The sequence below is a fragment of the Salvelinus fontinalis genome, chromosome 36 (assembly GCF_029448725.1).
Source record: "Salvelinus fontinalis isolate EN_2023a chromosome 36, ASM2944872v1, whole genome shotgun sequence".
In the NCBI taxonomy this organism is placed as follows: Eukaryota; Metazoa; Chordata; class Actinopteri; order Salmoniformes; family Salmonidae; genus Salvelinus; species Salvelinus fontinalis.
In genome coordinates, this window is record NC_074700.1 from 2,075,669 (window position 1) to 2,102,913 (window position 27,245).

The following is a 27,245-nucleotide window of genomic DNA, read 5'->3' on the forward strand; positions in this document are numbered from 1 at the left end:
TAAACATCCTGTCTGGTGTCAATGGTACAGGCTGGTGGCAGTGGTATAACGGTGTGGGGAATGTTTTCCTCGCACATATTAGGTCCTTTAAAACCAATTGAGAAACATTTGAATGCCACACCTTCTAGAACCCATTCCCCAGAGAATACAGACTGTTCTGGAGATAAAGGTGGTCCTAGATGGGTGTACCAAATAAACTGGCCACTGAGTGTATACCCACATTGGTGGTTTTAGAGAAATATTTGAGCAAATTAGTTAATCAAATACTGCCTCAGAACTTGTAAATATACAAGTAAAGGTAAAGGAGGAAGAGCACTTTGAACTCCAGGTTGGGTATGGGCTTGTCCAGTGTCAACTAACAAGTTTCGGGGTTTGACATTGTTCATGAGTCTTGGTCATAGTGACATCTACAGGAGATTTACCTCAACTACAGCGTTAAACATTTGTTTGCAACTTTGTCTGCAATTTTGCATACCGCATCAAGCAATTTAATTGTAACTGTTTGACGTTTGTTCCCGTTTTGAGAAGCTAATAATCCACTTTGTCGTTAATACATATTTATTATACCAATATCATTAGATTCATTATAGATCTCTGGGGGCTCTGAGACTTGTGATACATAGGTTCATCAGAGTTTATTATTGAACAATAAAATAGTTTAAATATCTTCCCTGTTCATATGATTTCTGTTCTTGCATGCAGCAAACATTCAGCATCATGGAATTTAAGAACCACTTTTCATATCTTTTGCAGCCTAGCATCTAGCCCCGATCATGCCCCAACGCATGCGGCTCACCTAATCTAACCTTTCCAAAACGATAACCATAGCACAAACCTTGCAAGATCATTTTAACCTATGTATCACAAGTCTCAGAGCCCCCAGTAATCTATAATGAATCTAATGATATTGGTATCAAATCTGTATTAATATCAGTATAACTCATCCTCAGGTCTCTAACCGCCACGTAACACGCAAGCATGAGGTTGGACACGCGGAACCCTGTTTCCATGACATGCGGGCGTGGGTGTTTATTCACGGCTTAAATTACAGCCGATAAATGTGAGGCAGACACTCCGCTCCCAGTGACGCTTACGAGGAACAAGCCCGCCCCTCATGGGGGCTTCCGCCAGGGACATCAGCGGAATGGAAAGGGCCTTATCGCTTCCTCATTTACCACTGTCTTTGTGTATATGGAGTGTGTGTGTGTGCAAGCTGTGTTCATGGAGAGTTTGCGTGTCTTATCATACAGGGCATGTGATAAGCCTGCAGACCAGTTCCGGCATCGGGAGTGTGATTACTGCTGATTGTCAATTAGTTTCCACTGGTAATTGGTTTATGATAAAAGGACAGATGATTAATTAAAAGGGGATCATTAGGTAATATGGTGATGCATAGCAAGTAACAACTTATACCGCCTTAGGTTTGTGTATATTAGGCCCTCTGCAAAAATATATTGAAAACAAAACTTCACAAACCTAAAACAACAATTTAAAGTTTAATGAGATTTTATTTTACTGCTTCTTGCTTTAATACATAATCACAACACCGATGTGACAATAGTTCAGTCTTATGGGTAGATTGTACCTTGGGTATTGTAAGAAATGTACGTCTTAAAGGCAGACAAAGAAAAAATATCACTAGACAGACTCCCATACTGTACAGTACAGACAACGTTCTATTTTGTTTTGTAATGACAAAACTATGGAGTGCTGGTAAAGCTCTAAACAGGCAGTTGTTGGGGCAGCACGGTTGGGGCAGCGGCATCCTGTCAAGAGGAGTGTCGGGGCCCTGACACAGGAAGGTCCAGCAGGGCTTGGACGGTCTGGGCGACCCGAGACAGACCATCACCATCCAGGATCAGCTGGGTGGGACACAGGGTGTCCTGGGGTGGGGGGGACAGAGATCACACACTATGCCCGAGCGTGCACATTAACACAAAATAACACAGCACACTGAAACCGTCCAGCTAATGACTTGTTAAAATGTAGTCAAACAACCATTACTCACACAATTACAATTAGTTACTCAAGGAGTAAAACGCAGACGTTCACCATACTACTTCAATACTGTACACTCATGCCCAACGTCCACTGCAAGCTCAAAGAAGGACCCCACTATACATGAAGAACCCATTCCTTTATCCATGCACCATGGAAGAGAGTGAGGGAAGGGAGTGACCATAGGGGGTAGGGTGGAAAAAGGTACATTTTGGCTCTTTTTCCAATAGTGTTTTCTTGAATTCTCCCATCCTCTCCTCCCATCCTTCTCAAATCCTTAGTAGAAAGGACACACTTCCCGCTTACCATTGAGGACACGAGGGCTTTCTCAATTCATCTATCCTCGATTCCTCGCATCCTTTCTCCTCAATCGTATTGGAGGAAAAGGTCCAAAGTCCTTCTCCTCAGACCTTCTCCAATGAATGTTGAGAAGTTGAGGAGAGAGAATGCAAGGAGTCGAGGAGAGATCCATTGAGAGAGCTCATTGGAATTTGAGGGAAAATGTGATTGGTTGGATAAAACAGCGGTCAGTGGGTGGAGCTTGTGACCAGTGACATGCTTGTAAAATAAAGCATGGGAGGCACCAGGACCGGGTTTGGGAAACCCTGAAATAAAGAATAGGCTTGTAGAGAGGTGGGTTGAAGGTGGATGGAGGGTGTTAAGCACGCCTGGTTTGAATCCCCATGAGTCTACTAACCTTTCTTCCCAACTTTCCTTTGTATATTACCCAAGACTTTTGAGAAAGCACTCTAATGGATCGCGCTAATTAAGGCCAAATGCTCAGAGTGTTGGTTGACACAAGGTACACTACATGACAAAAAGTATGCGGACACCTGCTCATCGAACAGCTCATACAAAAATTATGGCCATTAATATGGAGTTGGTCCCCCCTTTGCTGCTATAACAGCCTCCACTCTTCTGGGAAGGCTTTACACATTGATGTAGGGAATTGCTTCCATTTAGCCACAAGAGCATTAGTGAGGTCGTGCACTGATGTTGGGCGATTAGGCCTGGCTCGCAGTCAGCTTTACCAAAGGTGTTCGATGAGATTGAGGTCCGGGCTCTGTGTAGGCCAGTCAAGTTCTTCCAAACCAATCTCGACCAAACTATTTCTGTATGGACCTTGCTTTGTGCATGGGGGCATTGTAATGCTGAAACAGGAAAGGGCCTTCCCCAAACAGTTGCCACAAAGTTGGAAGTGCAGAATGTCATTGTATGCTGTAGTGTTAAGATTTCCCTTCACTAGAACTAAGGGGCCTTGCCCAATAGACCACTATTCCTCCTTTACAGTTGACACTATGCATTCGGGAAGTTAGCCTTCTCCTGGCAGACAATTTTTGTCTATGGAGATTGCATGGCGGTGTGCTCGATTTTATACACCTGTCAGCAACGGGTGTGGCTGAAATAGCTGAATTCACTCATTTGAAGGGATGTCCACATACTTTGTATATATAGTGTATCTGGTTTAAATCCAGGTGTAGCAATTCACACAAAACAACCCAACTCCTAACCATAACCAATTGTGATTACTTGTCAAACACATTCTTTGCTAAACAATTCCATTCATTTCTACCCTAGCGGAAAAGCTGTAGTACCAATTTGTGGAGGGCTCAGGAGAGGACACGAGGAATTGAGGACAGACTATTGAGAGCCCATTGAATGGATAATCACCCTCTTACTAACCACCACAATCCAAACATGCAGGATGCAGTCAAATTCATGTCATTGCCTCTGCTTTGTGAGCTGCTTCACAAACTCACCTTGTCCACTAAAGGGCAGCACACAAATTACAGTGGTAAACCTGGTATCAACCGGGCAGAACAAAGCTTAATGTGCAGGGCAGAATGGGTTTTGGCTAGATGGAATACAGCTACAGACCAAAGATTGCATGTTCGAGTCACGTCGGAGACAAATGTTGCATTTTAGCTAACCCTTTTCCTAACCCAATTCTCTTAACCTGCTACATTAATTATCCTAACCTGCTGCGTAGTCACTTCTGTTTGTAGCTCTACTCCATCTAGCTAGCCAAAACTGGCAGAATGCAACAAAAACTCTTGACTGGAGGAATACAACAAACATGTATAGATTTTTAGCAGCAAGCAGACAACATAAAAGCAGACTATGACAACGAATATGGTCAAGTAATTTCTTTACAGCGGGAAAAAACATACTTTATAGATTTTATATGAACTCATAAATAAAATAGTATTTGTTCTTTTAAACATTTAAGAATATAATTAAGTTCTATCCACTTTTTAAAAAACATTTTGGTTGAAACAACATTATCACAAATTCAATTCCAACAACGCTGACTGAGGTTATGCACAAAAAAATGGTGTAACAGACAAAGATAGGGAAACACTCAACAGACATTTCTACAGATCCCTTATGGACCCAGTATGAAACAACATAGCCTTGACCACCAAAATGTCCGCTCTTCTTGCCCACTTCATGCAAGGTGAATAAGCCCCATCAATATGTACAGTATATATTACGGTCCTCACTACAGCATTAGGATGACACCTCTGCAAGATACACACCTCAAATACAAGGTGTATGTTGAAATGTTGCCTTCCATTTATATTGTGTGTGTGTGTGTGTGTGTGTGTGTGTGTTGAATGTAGTAAGCCTCAGTATTTTTTAGCTTGGACATCACATTTTTCACAGTGTGCTCAGTAAGTTACAACATAGCATTATGCTGGAGAAAGCAGAGAACTCATGATGCACTAAAACACAGCTTCACAAGAGCACCCACAGCAACATTGTACATAATAGGGCTGATGGGAAATGTAGTGACTAAACTAAGACAGAATCACATCACAGTTAACTTAAGTCTGAATGAACTATCAGACTAACCCTCATCTGTCATTTACCTTAATGGTTATTTGTGCAACCTTTCGAAAAGTGGTCCCAATGAACAGTTAAAACAAGTAATCCGACTCAGTCAATCAGGAAGTAAATTAACCCAATTGATTTCAGTTTGTTTTTATCTATGAGACAACTACTCTTTCAGAAAGCACTGCAACAAACAGAAAAAAAGGTCTTAATTCTCTGTATAAAAATACAAAAATAATTTGATGAGTTGTTTACGTTTATACAAACATGAAGCATGTTAAGCCGACCAAACAAACAAAAATCAGCAACGACCACAAAAAGAAGATTTGAAAAGATTCTGTACCGTCGGTTTACACATTAAAGCATTGGGAATAGCAGTCAGTGTCCTGTAGCAGCACCACCCCCTGGTGGGCACAATCAGACATAGCAGACAATAAACAGTGGAAAGCATTGGTCATATAGTCAGCCAGTCATAGGAAGCATTAGTGATTTGTCTCATTTGCACAAACTGGCCTCCATGAAAAAATGTCAACTCTTTCAGCAAATTTGAGAGGCTTATTTACAAAATGTCCTCTTATTTGAAAGACATCGAGTGATAGAAAAGGACACTATGCCCTCAAGGGTTACAACGGGTGTTTACAGTTCTCTAAGTAGCTGTCCCTCACTGGAGACAGGACATAGAGACATTCTGTGCCGCAGAGGGGTAAAGACTAGGGCACTATGCAAAGGCAGTCATGTAGGGAAGCCCTTTAAAATGTCCATTATAGTGTTTAGTTTTACTGTACAATCTGTAGTGTTTTCACAAATGTATTTCTCTGCTATTCATTCACATAGGTTGTTATGTCAGAAGGCACCTTTAAATTAGGGTATTTTAGCTTATATAAATAGGTGCCTTTTCAGTGCCGATGGTCCAGAGGAGTACTTTTAACTTTAAAGGGCACATCTACTCAAAGGTTCCTGCTTTTAATATCATATGGTTTCATGTTGAGCCGAACCACATCAGCTGTTGTAAGTATACACAGTGTGCTCTGCTGTGTGCTGTGTGGGTTGTGTACGTCATCATGTGTCATGTACTTTTTAGGAGCAGCTGTGGGGTTGGAGGGAGCAGCTGACAGTCCTTCCTGTGTTGTGGGCCTCACTCTCGCCCTGCATACCCCATGCCAGGGCAGTTGTATGTTTGTGTGTGTACGAGTCTGTTTTGCATGTGCGTTTCTTGCCAATTCATGGTGGATCATTTCAATCCTGGTTGTCTGAATGTTCGCATTAGGTGGTCAAATTCACGTCAGTGTCAGTCCAAGTGCGTATACGCACTCTCGCGCCGTTTCTCTCACACACACAATCCCTCAGTATCTACGCAACCAGGTGGAAGTAGAGTGTGTAGATCAGAGCCATGGCCAGGCAGTAGAACACCGGGAAGCCCTCCGAGACCAGTGAGAGGTCGGGGGTGTGGGGGTCGACTGTCTGGGTGGTACGAGTCTCACCCTTTGCCCCCCCCTCATATTTCACGAGGGCCGCCACACAGCGCAGCACAGCAGGCAGCTTACAGAGAAACACGTCAGAGCACACACACACCTCCGTCTGAGAGAGAGAAAGGATGAAGAAAGAAAGGCAGAGTGGAAGAGTAAAAAGATGGAGAGAGAAGGAAGATTGGGTTGGAAAGGAGATGGAGACAAGGGGAAAGAAAAAGCAGGGAAATGGCGAGAAAGAGATGAATGTAAGATGACATAGAAAACAGAGATGCAAAGGCATAGAGAATTAGCTTTAAGCACATAAGGCTAAGCTAAGAAAAATAGTTTAAGTATTACTGGATCATAGCAAAGCTGCAAAAAAGTACTGAACATACTGTAAGTGATCAGGGGGACGTGATCATATTTTTTTAGATCTGATGAACCAAAGAAAGTCGACAAGAGGAGGAAGAATGGCTGAAAAATAGCGAGAAAGGTGTTCTTACCTCAGGGACCCCCAGCTTGCGACAGGCAGCGATGAAGTTCTCCACATTGAGACGACACTTGGCAGTGCTCAGCTTTGGCTAAAGGCGCAGAGAGAGTGAACATCAGACTGAGTCAAATACACAAATACTTACATAACAGACACAGTCACAACATTAAAACAAATACCATATTCTTTACTGGTACTCAAATCACCTGAAGTCCCTGTCTACTCACTGACAAATATATCCTAAAGTGAACAGAATTTTACAATAAATGTCTGATTGGCCCACCACTGCTGGGGAGGGGATGTGGATGATTGACACTGCGCGGGGCCGCACGTGATTGGCCAGCTGGCAGAGGACCGTGCCATTGGACAACGCCTCCTCTAGATCCTCTGGTAAGGTGATCTTCAACATCGACTCGAGAGTCTGATAGAGAGAGGGAGAGAATGAGAGAGTGACAGATGGAGTGAGGGAGAAAGAGATCGAGAGATGGAGAGAGAAAGGGAAAGAGTACAAGTGAATAGGAGAAGCATTAAAGAGAAAAAACTGTGTCGGGAAGGATATGATACAACATGAGGTACACTATGCAATACCTTGCGTAGTTGTATGACAGCTGGTCTCTCCTCTCTTCGCAACGTGGAGAGCAACTCAGTACGGCCTGCCTCCACCAGACTCTGTGTAGAGCCTGAGATAGAGACCTGACTCTTGACGCTGAAGCGGGAAGAGGTGCGGAACAGGAAACTGTTGGGTTTCTGTGTCAGGCCTGGAGGGGACGATGTCTTGGGAGACGACGGACCCTCTGATAAACACACAAACTCTGTGTTAACTAACATCAGAGTTGTCAGTACTAGGAGATTGAAGGTGAACTGTATTGGTGTGTGTGTACCTGATCGGCTAACAGAGCGCTGAACGAGTGGCGCATGAGACGATGACACCTGATATGATGTGCACATCTGATCTGCACTCTGTTGGAGAGGGAAAGACCAATTACATTATTTACATCAGGTGTGGGATATGTAGCCTGAGTGCCAGCCTGTTTGTGCTATCATGCCAACTCCTTGTCACTCATTGAAAATGTTTGGCTTGACAATGACAGCAATGGAGTTGGCAAGAGCACAAACAGATCTGGGAACAGGCTATGAATTATGCTGCTGAAATACTAAATAGTAGCACAATAACCATCAACACAAAAATAAAGTAAAATAATAGAATAACCATCAAGACAAAAAGAAAGTAAAAGAGAAATTGAGTATATGCCAGGGTTCCCTAAGAGGCAGTCCAATAGCCCACGGGTGATTTTATTTGGCCACGCAAGTTTTGGGCAAAAAAAATAAAAGATGTTTAGTTAAAACAGTGTAAAATTAACAGGAAATCAGCTCAAAGTCATTTTAATTTAGGAAATATGTTCCCAAATATCCCCACGCATAAATAGAGAGGCATATGTGATCGTATCCCAAGGGTTTGAAGTGATTCTGTTTTTGTCAAATACCGTTTGGGCTTCTTTAAGTCAATTTGCAGTGTACAAGTTATTTAGAACTATGTTCTTGCCCCGCTGACTCTCCACTCAAGAAAACAAATCAGCCCATAGCTGAATGTAACTGGGGAATACTGGTATATGCTGATGAAAGTTTTAAAAAAGGTGGCTGAGAGACTGACTGCACATCGTTGTCGGAGGCCATTCTGGGAGTGGCGGTTCTCTGGTGAGCCACCACTAGAGGGAGACATAACACAATCAGAAAGCAAATACTCAAACCACAACAGTCAAGCACTGTGCACACTCATCTGCTACTAATAAACATAGCAGGGCCTTCGAAAACACAAATACATTTCACACATGGATCAATTCAGGCAGTACAATTTCTCAGTCCCTGGACTAGCTTGTTTCATGTAAGGTATCTTACCTTGAGCTACTTCCTGTTTGTGACAGCGTTGCCACATGATTTCCTGTCGTCCTCTTCCGTAAACTGGAAGAATATGTTAATCAAATCAGATATAAAATGGAAAGGTGGTTGTTTCCATAGAAAGACCACTGTGATGTCTATAACCTGTCTATAACCTGTGTTACGACTACCATTTTGTTCAACGTTTGAAGAAGTGAAGTCCACCACCACATAAGTTGACTAGCAGCTGGTTCTATCACAACCCTTGCACTTTACAATGGAATGCAATGTAGCAGAATGTTCATTTTCTTTTCAAAACTGGTTGAATGATTATTTTTACCCAGGTGAGATAAATTACACAGTAAACGAGAATCATCGCCTCCAACCAAATTAATTTGAATTTGGAATAATTGGGAGTAGATCAGCTTTAATATTGTAGATAGATTGTGGCTTCTATCAATGTAATTTTCAATTTTCTTTATTATATTCCCCTAAACCTACCACCACTCCCGTAATTGGAATGAACTACTTAAATATATTTTCCTTTATATTATTTTCCAATAACCCTACTTGGAGTGAACTAATGGACAACAGTACTTAGGCTTCCACTTTCAGCTTATATATACACGCTACATACATTTCAGGGACAGTACATTTTACATTAGTTATCTTTTGTTTGTTTTTTTGTCCCAGCTTTCAGCTACCCTCAACCCCTCCCATCTATCTCTGAAGACCATCTAGTTTTGATTTCCAGCTGCCATATATTTTCCCACAGTAGTGATGTTTCACAAAAGTTCTGAAGCTTTCTATTCTACAGATTGTAAATTAAAGACAGTGCATTCGGAAAGTATTCAGACCCCTTGATTTCTTTCACATTATGTTACAGCCTTATTATAAAATGTATGAAATAAAATTAATCCTTATTCTAAGGATTCACAAAATTCACAATACCAAAGCGAAAACAGGTTTTTAGAAATGTTTGCAAATGTATTAAAAGTAAAAAAATATATAAATACCTTATTACATACATGAGACTCGAAATTGAGCTCAGGTGTATCCTGTTTCCATTAATTATCCTTGAGATGTTTCTACAACGTGATTGGAGTCCACCTGTGGTAAATTCAATTGATTGGAAATGATTTGGAACGGCACAAACCAGTCTATAGAAGGTCCCACAGCTGACAGTGCATGTCAGAGCAAAATCCAAGCCATGAGGTTGAAGGAATTGTCCGTAGAGCTCCGAGACAGGTTTGTGTCAAGGCACAGATCTGGGGAAGGGTACCAAAAAAATTCTGCAGCATTGAAGGTCTCCAAGAACATAGCGGCCTCCATAATTCTTAAATAGAAGAAGTTTGGAACCACCAAGAAACCTGGTACCATCCCTATGGTGAAGCATGGTGGCATCATGCTGTGGGGATGTTTTTAGTGGCAGGGACTGGGAGGATAGAGGGAAAGATGGAGCAAAGTACAGAGAGATTCTTGATGAAAACCTGCTCCAGAGAGCTCAGGACCTCAGACTGGGGCGACGGTTCACCTTCCAACAGGACAACGACCCTAAGCACACAGCCAAGAGAACACAGGAGTGGCTTCGGGACAAATCTCTGAATGTCCTTGAGTAGGGCTGTGGCGGTCACAACATTTTGTCAGCAGGTTATTGTCAAGCAAATAACTGTCGGTCTCACGGTAATTTACTGTTAATTAACAAATACATTTAGCATCTCCTAGCTTCCACACATAGCCTACAAGCCACTGATGCAGACCTTTGGAACATCTACATTTTTAAAAGTCTAATCAATCCATGTAATATAGCCTACACCTTCACAATAAATCCATTATTTCTTTAAGACAGGTCTAAAGAAGCATGATATGAAGAAAATCTAGTTTATTTCAGAAGAACAGAATAGCATACTGATCCGGCTATGCCAAATGGCTGTGGGCTACACTAGTTCATTTAGCAGAAAAGATTTGCAAATAATTCCATTGCATTATTTTAGATCATGAAGAATACAGTGGCTTGCGAAAGTATTCACCCCCCTTTGGCATTTTTCCTTTTTTGTTGCCTTACAACCTGGAATTAAAAATGTTTTTTTTTTTTTTTTACATGCCTACCACTTTGAAAATGCAAAATATTTTTTATTGTGAAACAAACAAGAAATAAGACAAAAAAACAAAAAACTTGAGCGTGCATTACTATTCACCCCCCTAAAGTCAATACTCTTTAGAGCCACCTTTTGCAGCAATTACAGCTGCAAGTCTCTTGTGGGTATGTCTCTATTAGCTTGGCACATCTAGCCACTAGGATTTTTGCCCATTCTTCAAGGCAAAACTGCTCCAGCTCCTTCAAGTTGGATGGGTTCCGCTGGTGTACAGTAATCTTTAAGTCATACCACAGATTCTCAATTGGATTGAGGTCTGGGCTTTGACTAGGCCATTCCTAGACATTTACATGTTTCCCCTTAAACCACTCGAGTGTTGGTTTAGCAGTATGCTTAGGGTCATTGTCCTGCTGGAAGGTGAACCTCCATCCCAGTCTCAAATCTCTGGAAGACTGAAATAGGTTTCCCTCAAGAATTTCCCTCTATTTAGCACCATCCATCATTCCTTCAAATTCTGACCAGTTTCCCAGTCCCTGCCAATGAAAAACATCCCCACAGCATGATGCTGCCACCACCATACCTCACTGTGGGGATGGTATTCTCTGGGTGATGAGAGGTGTCAGGTTTGCGCCAGACATAGCATTTTCCTTGATGGCCAAAAAAGCTCAATTTTAATCTCATCTGACCAGAGTACCTTCTTCCATATGTTTGGGGAGACATGTTTGCTTATTTTTTTCTTTAAGCAATGGCTTTTTTTCTGACCACTCTTCCATAAAGCCTAGCTCGGTGGAGTGTACGGCTTAAAGTGGTCCTATGGACAGATACTCCAATCTCCGCTGTGGAGCTTAGCAGCTCCTTCAGGGTTATCTTTTGTCTCTTTGTTGCCTCTCTGATTAATGCCCTCCTTGCCTGGTCCATGAGTTTTGGTGGGCGGCCCTCCCTTGGCAGGTTTGTTGTGGTGCCATATTCTTTCCATTTTTTAATGGTGCTCCGTGGGATGTTCAAAGTTTGCTGTGTGGTGTTGCAGACTCTGGGGTCTTTTAGAACAGGTGTATATGTACTGAGATCATGTGACAGATCATGTGACTTTATTTAACTAATTATGTGACTTCTGAAGGTAATTGGTTGCACCAGATCTTATTTAGGGGCGTCATAGCAAAGGGGGTGAATACATATGCACACACCACTTTTTATTTTAGTACTTTTTGTGACTTTTTGTATTTTTTTTATTTCACTTCACCAATTTGGACTATTTTGTGTATGTCCATTATATGAAAACCAAATAAAAATGCATTTAAATTACAGGTTCTAATGCAACAATATACTAAAAACGCCAAGGGAGATGAATACTTTTTCAAGGCACTGTACAATTGAACAAAGCTGAATAAAATAGAATGGATATTTTCTCCAAACGATTTGAGGGAGTGCGCGCATGCGACTATTCTGTGTTGAGTGGTTAACAAAGAAATAGGTACTCCTATATCCTTAATTTAGAGTTATTAATGTAACTTTAGTTGTTCTACAATTGTTGATTTTTATTACATTGTAAGGCTAGATGATGCGACTAATGATTAGAAAAAAGTCGCTTGAAAGGCAAGAGCTCTGCTTTGTTTTTTTTGCACAGGCTGTACACACTTCATCAGTCTCTCATTCACAGTTTGACAAGCACTTGATAATGCCTCGAATTTCACGGCGGCATACCGTTTGTGTGGCCGTAATGCACCCTAAAGAAATCCATGCCTTATGCGGCCAGCGGCTGCGTTGTGCCCTTTTCCCTGATTGCTGCATGTACCGAAGCACCTCTCACTCACATGGCTCTCCATCACGTGATCGGGTCTTTCTCACAGGCTACAAGTGAAGACAGACACATCGGGGACGCGACTGCGCACGTCCTTATCCAATTCCGAGGAGCATATTGAAGATATTGGAAGAACTGTCCAGATTTACTTTTCGTCAGCCAACAAGATAAGTAGGCCTAACTATCCCCCATAGTACAAAAGTTGACCTATTCTGTGCGAGAAATAAATATTACGAAAAGTCTGGGGACAGTTGTGGGATGTGACAGATCCCAAATGAATACAACCACTAGCATCAACAAACTCTTTTTACGGAATGTGGCTGATGCAACAGATCAGAACGTTTAGCTTAAAATGTTGATAAACTATTAGGTCATATCTTCACATTATAAGCACAGCAATGCACACTCAACAGTAGGCTATAAACGTGAATGTTCCATTAACAGAAAAAAAACATTATCAAAAGTGACCACAAATGCGATAAGGCATGTAATGCATTTTTTATGGTGAAAATGATCTTCCCCAAACTTGAAACTCACACTGCTTATGTATGCCAGTTAGGCTCTACACCCCTTGTAAATCGGATTAATGTGCTGAGTTTTAAAAAGTTATTATTTGGCCACTTTAGTTGTGAGACAAACCTTATCAAAACATTTAGGCCTATAGGCTAGGCTACATGGGTGTGCGACTATGATTAGAAAAAGTTGCAAAAAAAGTCATTGTTTCTTGCCTTATGCTGTGCATCATTCACAAGTGATAATACACTACCGGTCAAAAGTTTGGACACACCTACTTATTCCAGGGTTTTTATTTATTTTTACTATTTAGAATAATAGTGAAGACATCAAACCTATGAAATAACACATATGGAATCAAGTAGTAATCAGAAAATCTAATCAAAATCTATTTTATATTTCAGATTCTTCAAATAGCCACCCTTTGCCTTGATGACAGCTTTGAACACTCTTGGAATTCTCGCAGACAGCTTCACCTAGAATGCTTTTCCAACAGTCTAGAAGTTACCACATATGCTGAGCACTTGTCTGCTTTTCCTTCACTCTGCGGTCCGACTCATCCCAAACCATCTCAATCTGGTTGAGGTCAGGGGATTGTTGCAGAATGGCGCCGGAGGAAATGGCTGCCGTTTTACGGTCCCCTAACTATTGTGTGTGATTTTGTGTTATTTGTAAATTATTTTGTATATAATGTTTATGCCACCGTCTCTTCTCTCTGTTGAGACCACTCGATCCGTCTATGGGGAGTAGTTCGATGTAAGTCTCTGGTTGTTCACCAGAGGTCACAATGTCCTTAGTTGTAGGCTACTTTGTCCTGGAGTGTTCTTAGAATGGGTACTTCAGGGGTACCACACGGTGGTGATAGGGAACTGTTCTGCTTTGGATAATTGTCCTAGACTATTTTACATACCCAGCTGCAGACTGTATGTTTGGTCTAGTATTTAAAGTCTTCATTCGTCGAGAGTTTCAGAGGGTCTTACCATTTTCTGGTCTTGTAGTTTTAACCATTCCAACCTGTGGACCACGTCCTTTGGTCTGTATTTAAATTCTCAGCGAGCGCCCGGCAAGCACTCTAGCCTGAAAGGCGGTTCCATCATGTTGACATGAACTCGGAGCTCACTTGGGCGTGGCTACTGACTGGGCACAAGTTTGCAAGAAAAACAATTCTCATTTTGAGGGCTAAAATCACATTGCTATCTTTTCAAAAATAATTTCATTTTTAATCATGAGTTTTACAACATTTAGATGTAAATCTGATATATACAGTGCGAAAGCTCTGTTATAATGTATTTTCTGATCATTTTAATGACATCACAAAAATAGACATTAATTTCCCATTTCTGTCATCATTCTCAACATTCGGATGTTGAAATATATTGTCCAAGTGTCCGTTTTTTGATATTGAAGATTTGGTTTACTTTTTGGAATGTTCGTCGAACGGAACGAGGCTGTAGTTTTCTGAACATAACGCGCAACCCAAATGGCATTTTTTTGTTATAAAAATTGTCATACTTCAGCCACCCAAGTCATAGACTGTTGTCTCTGCTACCGCACGGCAAGCGGTACCGGAGCACCAAGTCTAGGTCCAAAAGGCTTCTTAACAGCTTCTACCCCCAAGCCATAAGACTCCTGAACTTAAAACTGTATTGTTGGTTAAGGGCTTGTAAGTAAGCATTTCACTGTAAGGTTATTGGATTCGGCGCATCTGACAAATACAATTTGATTTGACAATAAAGTGCTGAGTACCAGGCAATTAGCAAGTTTGGTACGCTACTAATGACCATCAGCAGCATCAAAGCTTGGAGAAGCCTAATGACCGTGACTAAACGGTTGCATGGAATTTGACTGCGTTCTTGACCTGTGACCACTAGTGTGGCGGTCATACGGTCACTGCAACAGTCCTATCCTTGAGTGGCCCAGCAGGAAACCCGGTCTCTGGAGAGACCTGAAAATAGCTGTTCAGTGACACTCCCCATCCAACCTGACAGTTTGAGAGGATGGGAGAAACTTCCCAAATACAGGTGTGCCAAGCTTGAAGCGTCATACCCAAGAAGACGAGGATGTAATTGCTGCCAAAGGTGCTTCAACAAAGTACTGAGTTAAATGGTCTGAATACTTATGTAAATGTCTTATTTCAGTTTTACATTTTTTTTAAATAAATTAGCAAACATTTCTATAAACCTGTTTTTGCTTTGTCATTATGGGGTTGTGTGTGGATTGATGAGAAATAAACAATTTAATCAATTTTAGAATAAGGCTGTAACGTAACAAAATGTGAAAAAAGTCAAGGGGTCTGAATACTTTCCAAATGCAATGTAAACACCTTGGCTAAGATTATTATTATTGATTGATTGACTATGTCTTATCAAATCACCCAGCAGTACTATTTGCAGAGTTAGCTCCAAGTAAATGTTGCATTTTTTTAAGCCATTCCTGAACCTGCGACCAAAAACAAGCTACATAAACTACCGTTCAAAAGTTTGGGGTCACTTAGAAATGTCCTTGTTTTTGAAAGAAAAGCACATTTTTTGTCCATGAAAACAACATCAAATTGATCAGAAATACAGTGTAGACATTGTTAATTTTGTAAATTACTTTTGTAGCTGGAAACGGCAGATATTTTATGGAATATCTACATAAGAGTACAGAGGCCCATTATCAGCAACCATCACTCCTATGTTCCAATGGCACTTTGTTTTCGCTAATCCAAGTTTATAATTTTAAAAGGCTAATTGATCATTAGAAAACCCTTTTGCAATTATGTTAGCATAGCTGATTTCAGATTCATTATATAAATAGGCACATTTAATTTTTTCTGGCTTGCCGTTCCAAATAAAGTTGAATATTCTTTTGCTCATATAATTTAAAAAACAAGTTGTTTGGTGTAGGCAGGGCCATAAGTAATTAGGTAAACTGGAATATGACTAAAAAGTTAAATGAGGGTGATTTTCCCACAAATAAACAGGTGTTATCCATTCCATGGTAGCAAAATCTTATCTAATTTGGCTACCTTTCTATTCAAATGTATTGCAGTGAGATAATTTCTTTCTTTCGGCGGGATATGAATACAGAGTATGTCCACTTCACCATCAGACCATTATATTGGTAAACTATACGGTAATGTAAAAGTTAGATTTATTAGAGATCCAATACGTAATATAGTGCACACATAATTCGGTTTTAATCCAGAAAGGTTAGAAAAATGATCTAGATCCTCTGAGGCTGTGCAAAGACCCGAATTGCTGATTTAAAAGAGAACATGAATCGTCAGCATTACAATGACACCTTTGTTTTTAAGCCCTGGATTTCTATCCAGGCCATTACTTTAAAGAGAAAAATCTAAATTTTTCTTGGTCCTGTGCAGTTCGAAGTCAAACAAATCTACATGTAAACACCAAAAGTTCTAAATTTCTATTTATTTGAAAAGAAATATGGAAATCATTAAAGGGTGCCAATATATTTGACTGCAACTGTATATTGCTTTGTGTGCAGCCTCAAACCTTCCATTGTACAAAGGATGATAAAACTAACTTGCTCCCTCTACTAACCTGTTGTCTCTGGCCCGGTGGTCTCTCTTCTGCTGCTGGGCCCTCTCCCTCTCTTGCCAGATGAGCAAGGTGCCTGGTCTCCTTCTCTCCTCCAGGGTGACACTGGAGGGGGACAGGGGCCTACCTCTACAGCCCCCTACCTCCACACTGATACTAGTCCTGGGGGGGAAGAGAAAGAGAAAGAACGAGGGAGAGAGAGAGAAAAGAAAAAGGGAGAGTGATAGGTGACAAAAACATGTGTCTGTTACAGATGAGACTGATGGCAAACACCAAACATTCTATGATGATGTCCTATTTTGTTATGCGTCAACATAGCCTCCTATTGACGGTTGGTTGGATTGGCTTGATGTCAGATAATAGTGTCAATGTCCTGCTAATAGTGTCAATGTCCTGCTAACAGAAGCTTCTCACAGTCACAGGACTCCAACCCATGACTCTTCAATCCACAATTTAAACACTGCAGCCAACCACCAGAGGCAAACAGTTGGAACCCTCTGTGTGAATGCAGCACCCTCAATGTAAATCACTCATCAACCACCCAGTCACCAAAATGAACAAACTGTAGTAAGTAAGTGAGCAGAATTGTTGTGGTCTCTCTTTATAAGCCTAGCAGTAGTGAGTGAATGATTTCCCCTGGTTGTGTGTGTGTGTTCCCCTTGGGCCAGTCAGTCAGTGAGTGGTGTAAGTAATGGGAACCGTAGTCTATTGACATTTCACACACTCTATGAGAGGGTGACCTTGTGAAACAAGGCAGCGAGAGAAAAACAGATTGTGATAAAAAAAAGAGTATCTGTCCTTTCCACTCTGAAAAACTGACGGCTGAATCCACACTGAAACGGGCGCAGGAACAGAGAAGTCGAAACTCATTGGCACTGACACACAAACACCACAATCACAAAACCTTGTGGGAACATGGCTGAGGGTGCAGATTCAATGTTCACCGGACCATATGAGTGTTGAGTCGTGTGTGTGTGTGTGTCTCACCTGCTTATAGAAGAGTCTTGTGTTTGAGGAGGTGGTGAGGACTTCCCGGTCTTCTCCTGAGAAAAACACCATGACACTGTTAGATACCCATCCACTAGCCATAAGACATTCATAACATGTTTATAAGAGTTAATAAAGCATTTATAAAGGCATCCTCCTAACACGCGGGGGAGTGGGATGATTTGTCCTGCACTTCTCTTCTTCCTCCTCGGTGACACTGCCGTCTATGAAAACCACCTGCTCTGCCTCCCCATTCCCTGTGAAAACAAAGAAAAGAGGGGGAGAAGGTAGACGGAGGATGAAAGCTATTACAGACAGTAAAATAACATTAAGGAATGTCTGGTAGGGTATATAAACAGTGTAGCCTCTAATATTGGAGAGGGGAGAGGAGGAGAGGAGGTTGGAGAGGAGGATATGAAAGAGATTTTGGAAAACAGAGTGCTGTCTGTCTGAAAATAAAATAATGTTTTGTTACAATAAGCTTATTTCTCCCTTTCTTTCCTCAGTGAGTGGGCTAATATTTAATTTCTCATGGTTTAGGGTGTGTATCAATACAGTAAATCTTTATTAGGGGATTGAGTATATGAACTATATAACAAGTCTGAAAAATAAATCCCATCATTTATTTCTGAGCTTCTCATTCTCCCCTAACGGTTTTATGGCTGGTTTCCCCAGACACATATTTCAATGGAGAATCTCCAGTGAGCATGCTTTTTAGTCCAGGAGTAGGCTTAGTATGTGTCTGAGAAAGCAGGCTATAATGTCTGATGGTTTAAGGTGGTTAGAGCTTGGCTGGAACAAAAGCCTGATCGCCATGTAGCTCTGCAGGACCAGGGTGTGTAACTGACTGATGTAATGTGTGATGGTTTTAAGTAGTTAGAGCCCGCTCCTCACCCCTGTCTGGGGTCTCTGTGAGGGGAGAGTCCTCCTCCGCCTCCACCTCTTCCTCCAGGTTCCTCTGGTCTCTGGTGAGCTCAGCCATGCGTAGGGACAGCTCTGAGAAGTCATCTGCAGACTGGACACACCGATTTGGGGGGAGAGAGTGAGACACACAGTACACAACAGGTGAAAAGGGAGAGAGTGAGACATGTAGGTCTGAGACATTTGACTTAAGGTTTAAGACATCTGTGTAGACCTCGAACGATTATGACTGTTTGGCTATTATGATGGCCTCACACAATAAGACAAAATATAAATTGCAAGGTATTAAAACCAAGGACTATCGCTCGCTCAGATCCCTGTTGTCTCACCTCGTTCCCGGACCATCTCTTGCTCCCACTGTCCACACTGTTGAAGCCAGAGTCCAGACCTCCATACTGACCAGAGAACAGCTCCTGGTGTGACAGACTGCAGGGAGACACGGAAGATAGGACACGCGTCAGTACACACACACATACTGTATATCAGACACACACATACAATGAACACCTTCCTAATATTGAGTTGTACCCCCCCGCCCCTTTGCCCTCAGAACAGCCTCAATTGGTCGAGACATGGACTCTACAAGGTGTCGGAGGTGTTCCACAGGAATGCTGGACCATGTTGACTCCAATGCTTCCCACAGTTGTGTCAAGTTGGCTGGATGTCCTTTGGGTGGTGGACCATTTTTGAGCATTAAACTCAGCAGCATTGCAGATCTTGACACATTTAAACCGGTGAGCCTGGAACCTACTACCATACCCCGTTCAAAGGCACTTAAATATTTTGTCTTAACCATTCAGTCTTGTCTCAATTGTCCCGAAGCGTAAAAATCCTTCTTTAACCTGTCTCCTCCCCTTCATTTACACTGATTGAAGTGGATTTAACAAATGCCATCAATAAGGGATAATAGCTTTCACCTGGATTCACCTGGTCTATATACACACATATCGGACATGCACACACCAGTACACACACCCCAGTACGTACACACACACACACACACACACACCCCAGTACGTACACACACACACACACACCCCAGTACGTACACACACACACACACACCCCAGTACGTACACACACACACACACACCCCAGTACGTACACACACACACACCCCAGTACGTACACACACACCCCAGTACGTACACACACACACACACACCCCAGTACGTACACACACACGACCCCCAGTACGTACACACACACACACACCCCCCAGTACGTACACACACACACACCCCCCAGTACGTACACACACACACCCCCCAGTACGTACACACACACACACACGACCCCCAGTACGTACACACACACACACACCCCCCAGTACGTACACACACACACACACACCCCCCAGTACGTACACACACACCCCCCAGTACGTACACACACACACACACGACCCCCAGTACGAACACACACACACACACACACCCCCCAGTACGTACACACACACCCCCCAGTACGTACACACACACACACCCCAGTACGTACACACACACACCCCAGTACGTACACACACACACACCCCAGTACGTACAAACACACACACCCCAGTACGTACACACACACACACACACCCCAGTACGTACACACACACACACACACACACACACACACACACACACACACCCCAGTACGTACACACACACACACACACACACACCCCAGTACATACACACACACACCCCAGTACGTACACACACACACACACACACACACACACACCCCCCCCCCCAGTACGTACACACACACACACACACACACACACACACACCCCCCCCAGTACGTACACACACACACACACCCCAGTACATACACACACACACACACACCCCAGTACGTACACACACACACACACACACCCCAGTACGTACACACACACACACACACACCCCAGTACGTACACACACACACACACACACCCCAGTACGTACACACACACACACACACCCCAGTACGTACACACACACACACACACCCCCCAGTACGTACACACACACACACACACCCCCCAGTACGTACACACACACCCCCCCCAGTACGTACACACACACACCCCCCAGTACGTACACACACACGACCCCCAGTACGTACACACACACGACCCCCAGTACGTACACACACACACACACACGACCCCCAGTACGTACACACACACACACACCCCCCAGTACGTACACACACACACACACCCCCCAGTACGTACACACACACACCCCCCAGTACGTACACACACACACCCCCCAGTACGTACACACACACGACCCCCAGTACGTACACACACACACACACACACGACCCCCAGTACGTACACACACACACACACACGACCCCCAGTACGTACACACACACCCCCCAGTACGTACACACACACACACCCCAGTACGTACACACACACACACCCCAGTACGTACACACACACACACACCCCAGTACGTACACACACACACACACCCCAGTACGTACACACACACACACCCCAGTTCGTACACACACACACACACACACACACACACCCCAGTACGTACACACACACACACACACACCCCAGTACGTACACACACACACACCCCAGTACGTACACACACACACACACACACACACACCCCCCAGTACGTACACACACACACACCCCAGTACGTGCACACACACACACACACCAGTACGTGCACACACACACACACACCAGTACGTGCACACACACACACACACCAGTACGTGCACACACACACACACACACACACACACACCAGTACGTTCACACACACACACACACCCCAGTACGTTCACACACACACCCCCCAGTACGTTCACACACACACCCCCCAGTACGTTCACACACACCCCCCAGTACGTACACACACACACACCCCCCAGTACGTACACACACACACCCCCCAGTACGTACACACACACACACACACACACCCCAGTACGTGCACACACACACACACACACCCCAGAACGTGCACACACACACACACACACCCCAGTACGTGCACACACACACACACACACACACACCCCAGTACGTTCACACACACACCCCCCAGTACGTACACACACACACCACCCAGTACGTACACACACACACCCCCCAGTACGTGCACACACACACACACACACCCCCCCCAGTACGTTCACACACACACACACACCCCAGTACGTTCACACACACACACCCCCCAGTACGTTCACACACACACACCCCCCAGTACGTACACACACACACACACACACACACACACACACCCCAGTATGTACACACACACACCACCCAGTACGTACACACACACACACACACCCCAGTACGTGCACACACACACACACACCCCAGTACGTGCACACACACACACACACACACCCCAGTACGTGCACACACACACACACACACACCCCAGTACGTTCACACACACACCCCCCAGTACGTTCACACACACACCCCCCAGTACGTTCACACACACACCCCCCAGTACATTCACACACACACCCCCCAGTACATTCACACACACACACCCCAGTACATTCACACACACACACCCCAGTACATTCACACACACACACCCCAGTACGTTCACACACACACACCCCAGTACGTTCACACACACACACCCCAGTACGTTCACACACACACCCCAGTACGTTCACACACACACACACACACCCCAGTACGTTCACACACACACACACCCCAGTACGTTCACACACACACACACCCCAGTACGTTCACACACACACACCCCAGTACGTTCACACACACACACCCCAGTACGTTCACACACACACACACCCCAGTACGTTCACACACACACACACACCCCCCAGTACGTACACACACACCCCAGTACGTTCACACACACACACCCCAGTACGTTCACACACACACACCCCAGTACGTTCACACACACACACCCCAGTACGTTCACACACACACACCCCAGTACGTTCACACACACACACCCCAGTACGTTCACACACACACACCCCAGTACGTTCACACACACACACCCCAGTACGTTCACACACACACACCCCAGTACGTTCACACACACACACCCCAGTACGTTCACACACACACACCCCAGTACGTTCACACACACACACCCCAGTACGTTCACACACACACACACCCCAGTACGTTCACACACACACACACCCCAGTACGTTCACACACACACACACCCCAGTACGTTCACACACACACACACCCCAGTACGTTCACACACACACACACCCCAGTACGTTCACACACACACACACCCCAGTACGTTCACACACACACACACCCCAGTACGTTCACACACACCCCAGTACGTTCACACACACACACACCCCAGTACGTTCACACACACACACCCCAGTACGTTCACACACACACACCCCAGTACGTTCACACACACACACCCCAGTACGTTCACACACACACACCCCAGTACGTTCACACACACACACCCCAGTACGTTCACACACACACACCCCAGTACGTTCACACACACACACCCCAGTACGTTCACACACACACACACCCCAGTACGTTCACACACACACACACCCCAGTACGTTCACACACACACACCCCCCAGTACGTTCACACACACACACCCCCCAGTACGTTCACACACACACACCCCAGTACGTTCACACACACACACCCCAGTACGTTCACACACACACACCCCAGTACGTTCACACACACACACCCCCCAGTACGTACACACACACACACCCCCCAGTACGTACACACACACACACCCCCCAGTACGTACACACACACACACCCCCCAGTACGTACACACACACACACCCCCCAGTACGTACACACACACACACCCCCCAGTACGTACACACACACCCCCCAGTACGTACACACACCCCCCAGTACGTACACACACCCCCCAGTACGTACACACACACCCCCCAGTACGTACACACACACCCCCCAGTACGTACACACACACCCCCCAGTACGTACACACACACCCCCCAGTACGTACACACACACCCCCCAGTACGTACACACACACCCCCCAGTACACACACACCCCAGTACACACACACCCCAGTACACACACACCCCAGTACACACACACCCCAGTACACACACACCCCAGTACACAAGTACAAACACCAGTATACACACACACGGTTAAAAAGTATACAATAGTACAGGAGAATCAACTGCTCTATATCCTCCCATCCTCTCCCACCCCTCCTTCCACCTCTCCCCTACTCATCTCTTATAATGATAACAAAATGAAGTTAAGCCATTTAGATCATCTCTTCCCATCCCTCTCACCAGCTGTTGAACCCGGTGGGTCTCAGGGCTCTCTCCAGTTCCTCCTGGTTCCTCTTGCAGGCCTCGATGTTGAGGAACTTAAAAATGTGGTACTTCCCCTTGGAACAGACCTGGGCCGGCGGCTGCTGCAAGGGGTTGTTGTCCAATACAATGGTCTGGAGGTGGCGCAGGTGGCGGTAGCACACGGGTACGTGGGAAATGCAGTTACAGGAAACGTCTAACCGGACCAGGGGCAATCCGGACAACTCTGAGAGGGAGGGTGTAGTTTAATATCGAGCTGATATCTAATCATCATGGAAATTAGCGTATCATGGGAAATAATAAAATAAACTTTCGGCAGTATCAATTCAATGCTTTAAATTAAACTACGGTTTAGCATTTCTATTGAATTCAATTCAAATAAGGCCTCGATCATCACTTCTCAAACTGTTTCGACTCATATGAAGGAGGAACTACAGTGTTAGTGGTAACCTAAGTTATCTTGCATTGAGAGCCTGTAGTCAATAGGTTGGAGTTTTGAGGAGAACTCAAGGCAGGATTGGAGAATGGAGGGGTGCTGTGAGGCCAGAGCTATACTGGTACCTTACAGGACATACCGTCACAGGCAGCCAGGTTGTTTTGCTGTGCGATTTCAGTGCTATGTTGTTTAATATTACCGCAGGGTTTGTTTGTGCTAAAGCATCTGGTAGTGGTACTTCGGCCTATACTTCTGGGGTTGTCTGGTGTGTTTGACAACGGAGTTAAAGAGCGGTTAAGCGTTAGAAAGGAGTCAGTGGTGGAAGTAGCGCGTCAACAACTAGGTTCGGAAAAGGTCGACTTACAGGAAAAAAAGGGGCGAGAGTCATCGGGGGCATTACAGCAGACTCGGAAAGTCAAGGGACCAACTCTAGGGTCAATAACAATATTAGGTACAGAGTAGACCAATTCTGAGAAAAGGGGTCAGACCTTCACATTTTAAGATTTGTTTTAAGAATATTAGTAAATGTACGTGTCAGTAAATGTATTTAGGCAAAGGGGACTTAAGCTTGGAGAACTGTCAAGGACTTAGATAAGGTACGTGTAGGGTTAGTGTATACAGTGTATAAAGCATAGAAGTTGAAGCCATGATGGTATGCTTACTGTATGTAAGGGTTCAGAGAAAGGTATTGAGAGACTTAGTGGGGAGTCGGGACACAGAAGCCGGGAGGTGGATAGTGGTATACAGGCCAGGGAACTTTATTTTGGGGCTGGTTTCAGGGAGACACTGAAGCACGGAGGTGGGGTGTATAGGGTGTATGAAGGGGTCAAAGGTCAGGTGTGTGTCTTGCCTTTGGGCAGCGTGGTGAGCTGATTCCTTCTCAGGTTGAGGTCTCTCAGGCACTCCAGCTGACCCAGCTCCACCGGCAGACACTGCAGATCATTACAACTCACATCCTACAGGAGCGGGAGATGGGAAACCAAATCATCAAAAGTCTAACTGTAACCCAGGCTTACACCCCAAAGACAAAGAACAAGAGGGGAGGGGGGTGAAGAAGCTAGAGAGGAAAAAAGGGCTATCGTTCAGAACGGAGACACGGTATGACAGAAATGCAGGTGTGAGAGTCAGCCAGAGAGGGCAGAAACAAAAATTAGAGCAGGAGATTGTGAAGAGAGGAACAGATAGAGTACCTAAAGTAAACGAGATATAGCTAGAGCAAAGATAGCAAAAGGAGAGAGAGATACCTAGAGAAAAAGACAGAGCGAGATCAGAGAGCCCTGTGTGGTAGTGGGTAAATTGAGGCATGGGTATATGTTACTACATACCAGCTGTCGGAGGTGTGTGAGGGTGTGTATGAAGGCGGGCAGGACCAACAACTTGTTGTTGCTGACGATCAGGACTCGCAGGAGGGGGAGCTGACACACCGAGGGAGGCAGGTTGGAGATAAGGTTACGGCTGCAAGGACGGAGACACACAGAACGATGACGAAAAGTCATACATGCACAAGCAGCTGAACTGAACGGGTGCAAAGACTTGAAAAGTTGTTTGTGTCACCGGCGTGTGTATGTGTCACCTGAGGTTAAGGTAAGTGAGAGCCTGTAGATGACAAAGGCTGGGGGTAAGGGAGCGAATACAGTTGTGGTGCAGGCTGAGCGTCTCCAAGGAGATGAACTGGCACAGCTCCTCTGGCAGCTCGCAGAGACGGTTCTTCGACAGGTCTGAAACAAGAAGGACCCAACAACAGTCATATTGGACAACGACAACCACTCACATTCAATAATATTGCCATGAGACACAAAAATAAATCAATAGCCATTAATGATACTGAAATAAGACAAATAGAACCAATCACCATTATAAAGCCATAGAAACAAAAAAGACCTAGCACAATCAATGATACTGACGAGACAAAAAGTGACCTATTACAATGACACAGGAAAGGGGAAAATAATTCACACTTGATTAAATAGGATAAATGAACAGATTGTCAGACCAGTAACAATCTGTGAGGCAAAGAGAGGTCTACAAAGAGGTCTGGGAGAAAGTCATCATTCACCTTCATATGGTTTTGTGGGTAGATGAATGACTCAGGGAGACACACACACACACACACTAGCTGCTGACTATGTACATATAGCAGGGTTCCCGTTAGGAACATTTGGCGCCCGGACATGACCGGCAAGATTTTATGCATTGGATGCGTACCACATTAGGGCATCCACCCACTGTGCTCAAAATCACATTTAGATGACTGCAATTCATCTTAACAGAATAGAAATTGGCCTGTAAAATTGTAATAAAATGAAGTAGAACAACGTTCTAATACCAACATGAAAGGTTTCATTGAAAAGCTAAAAAAACTCCTGTTGCGTCTTCATCCCTGCTTCAAATCATACATGAATATCATAAGCAAAAGCCATTTAGCATAGAACAGGGGTTTCCCAAACCTTTTCACTTAGGCCCCCCTTCCAGCATTGGGAAACATCTCACTCACCCCCCCCCCGTGCACACAAGCCATGTTATTTCTATGGGCACAACCACTGTTAATTAAGCTTGGGTGGTATACCGTATATACCGGGTTATTTGTAAATAGCCACGAGATGGTTTTTCAATAGCGTCAAAGCTACTAAGTTTTTCCAATACATTTTCATATTTGTAGCTACTTTTTATGACAATACCTGCAGTCAACTTGTGCAATATGTTAGGAGATAAAGCAGATCGCGTTCATGTCACCTGTCACATTATTTGACATTATGAAGCTTACCATAGTTCCCTACAAGTCAGTCGAGCCAGTCTCATGTCTGTTTGTAAATAGCACAATGGGAGAAAGCGGGAGCAGGTGAGTCCAGCTGTGTAATGACAGGGATCGCAATTTTATATTGAAAGCCAGTGCTTTTTTGCTTCAATAGCGGTGATCAGGGACGTGCAACTATAGTTTTCCGTCACAGAAAATTCAGGCAGAAAACAGTTTCATTTTCAT

General features: G+C 44.1%; 1 protein-coding gene across 2 annotated transcripts in view; it reads right to left on the reverse strand.

Annotated features, from left to right (window-relative positions):
- Positions 1-1,488: 1,488 nt before the first annotated feature.
- Positions 1,489-27,245, reverse strand: part of lrch4 (leucine-rich repeats and calponin homology (CH) domain containing 4) — a 42,315-nt gene continuing 16,558 nt past the window's right edge. Inside the window, exons 2-17 of one of the 2 annotated variants that reach the window (XM_055900384.1) lie at positions 25,839-25,983; positions 25,591-25,720; positions 25,116-25,221; positions 23,809-24,055; positions 18,836-18,932; positions 18,480-18,600; positions 17,748-17,842; positions 17,586-17,641; positions 16,602-16,760; positions 8,668-8,730; positions 8,423-8,477; positions 7,653-7,731; positions 7,360-7,565; positions 7,055-7,192; positions 6,785-6,862; positions 1,489-1,883 (exon numbers count right to left, since the gene is read on the reverse strand). In XM_055900384.1, the coding sequence (XP_055756359.1) occupies positions 1,770-1,883; positions 6,785-6,862; positions 7,055-7,192; positions 7,360-7,565; positions 7,653-7,731; positions 8,423-8,477; positions 8,668-8,730; positions 16,602-16,760; positions 17,586-17,641; positions 17,748-17,842; positions 18,480-18,600; positions 18,836-18,932; positions 23,809-24,055; positions 25,116-25,221; positions 25,591-25,720; positions 25,839-25,983 (1,889 nt within the window). In that variant the 3' untranslated portion in view covers positions 1,489-1,769. Of the gene's footprint in view, positions 1,884-4,130; positions 6,412-6,784; positions 6,863-7,054; positions 7,193-7,359; positions 7,566-7,652; positions 7,732-8,422; positions 8,478-8,667; positions 8,731-16,601; positions 16,761-17,585; positions 17,642-17,747; positions 17,843-18,479; positions 18,601-18,835; positions 18,933-23,808; positions 24,056-25,115; positions 25,222-25,590; positions 25,721-25,838; positions 25,984-27,245 lie in introns of those variants that run through there. The other variant, XM_055900383.1, reaches the window with a different exon arrangement.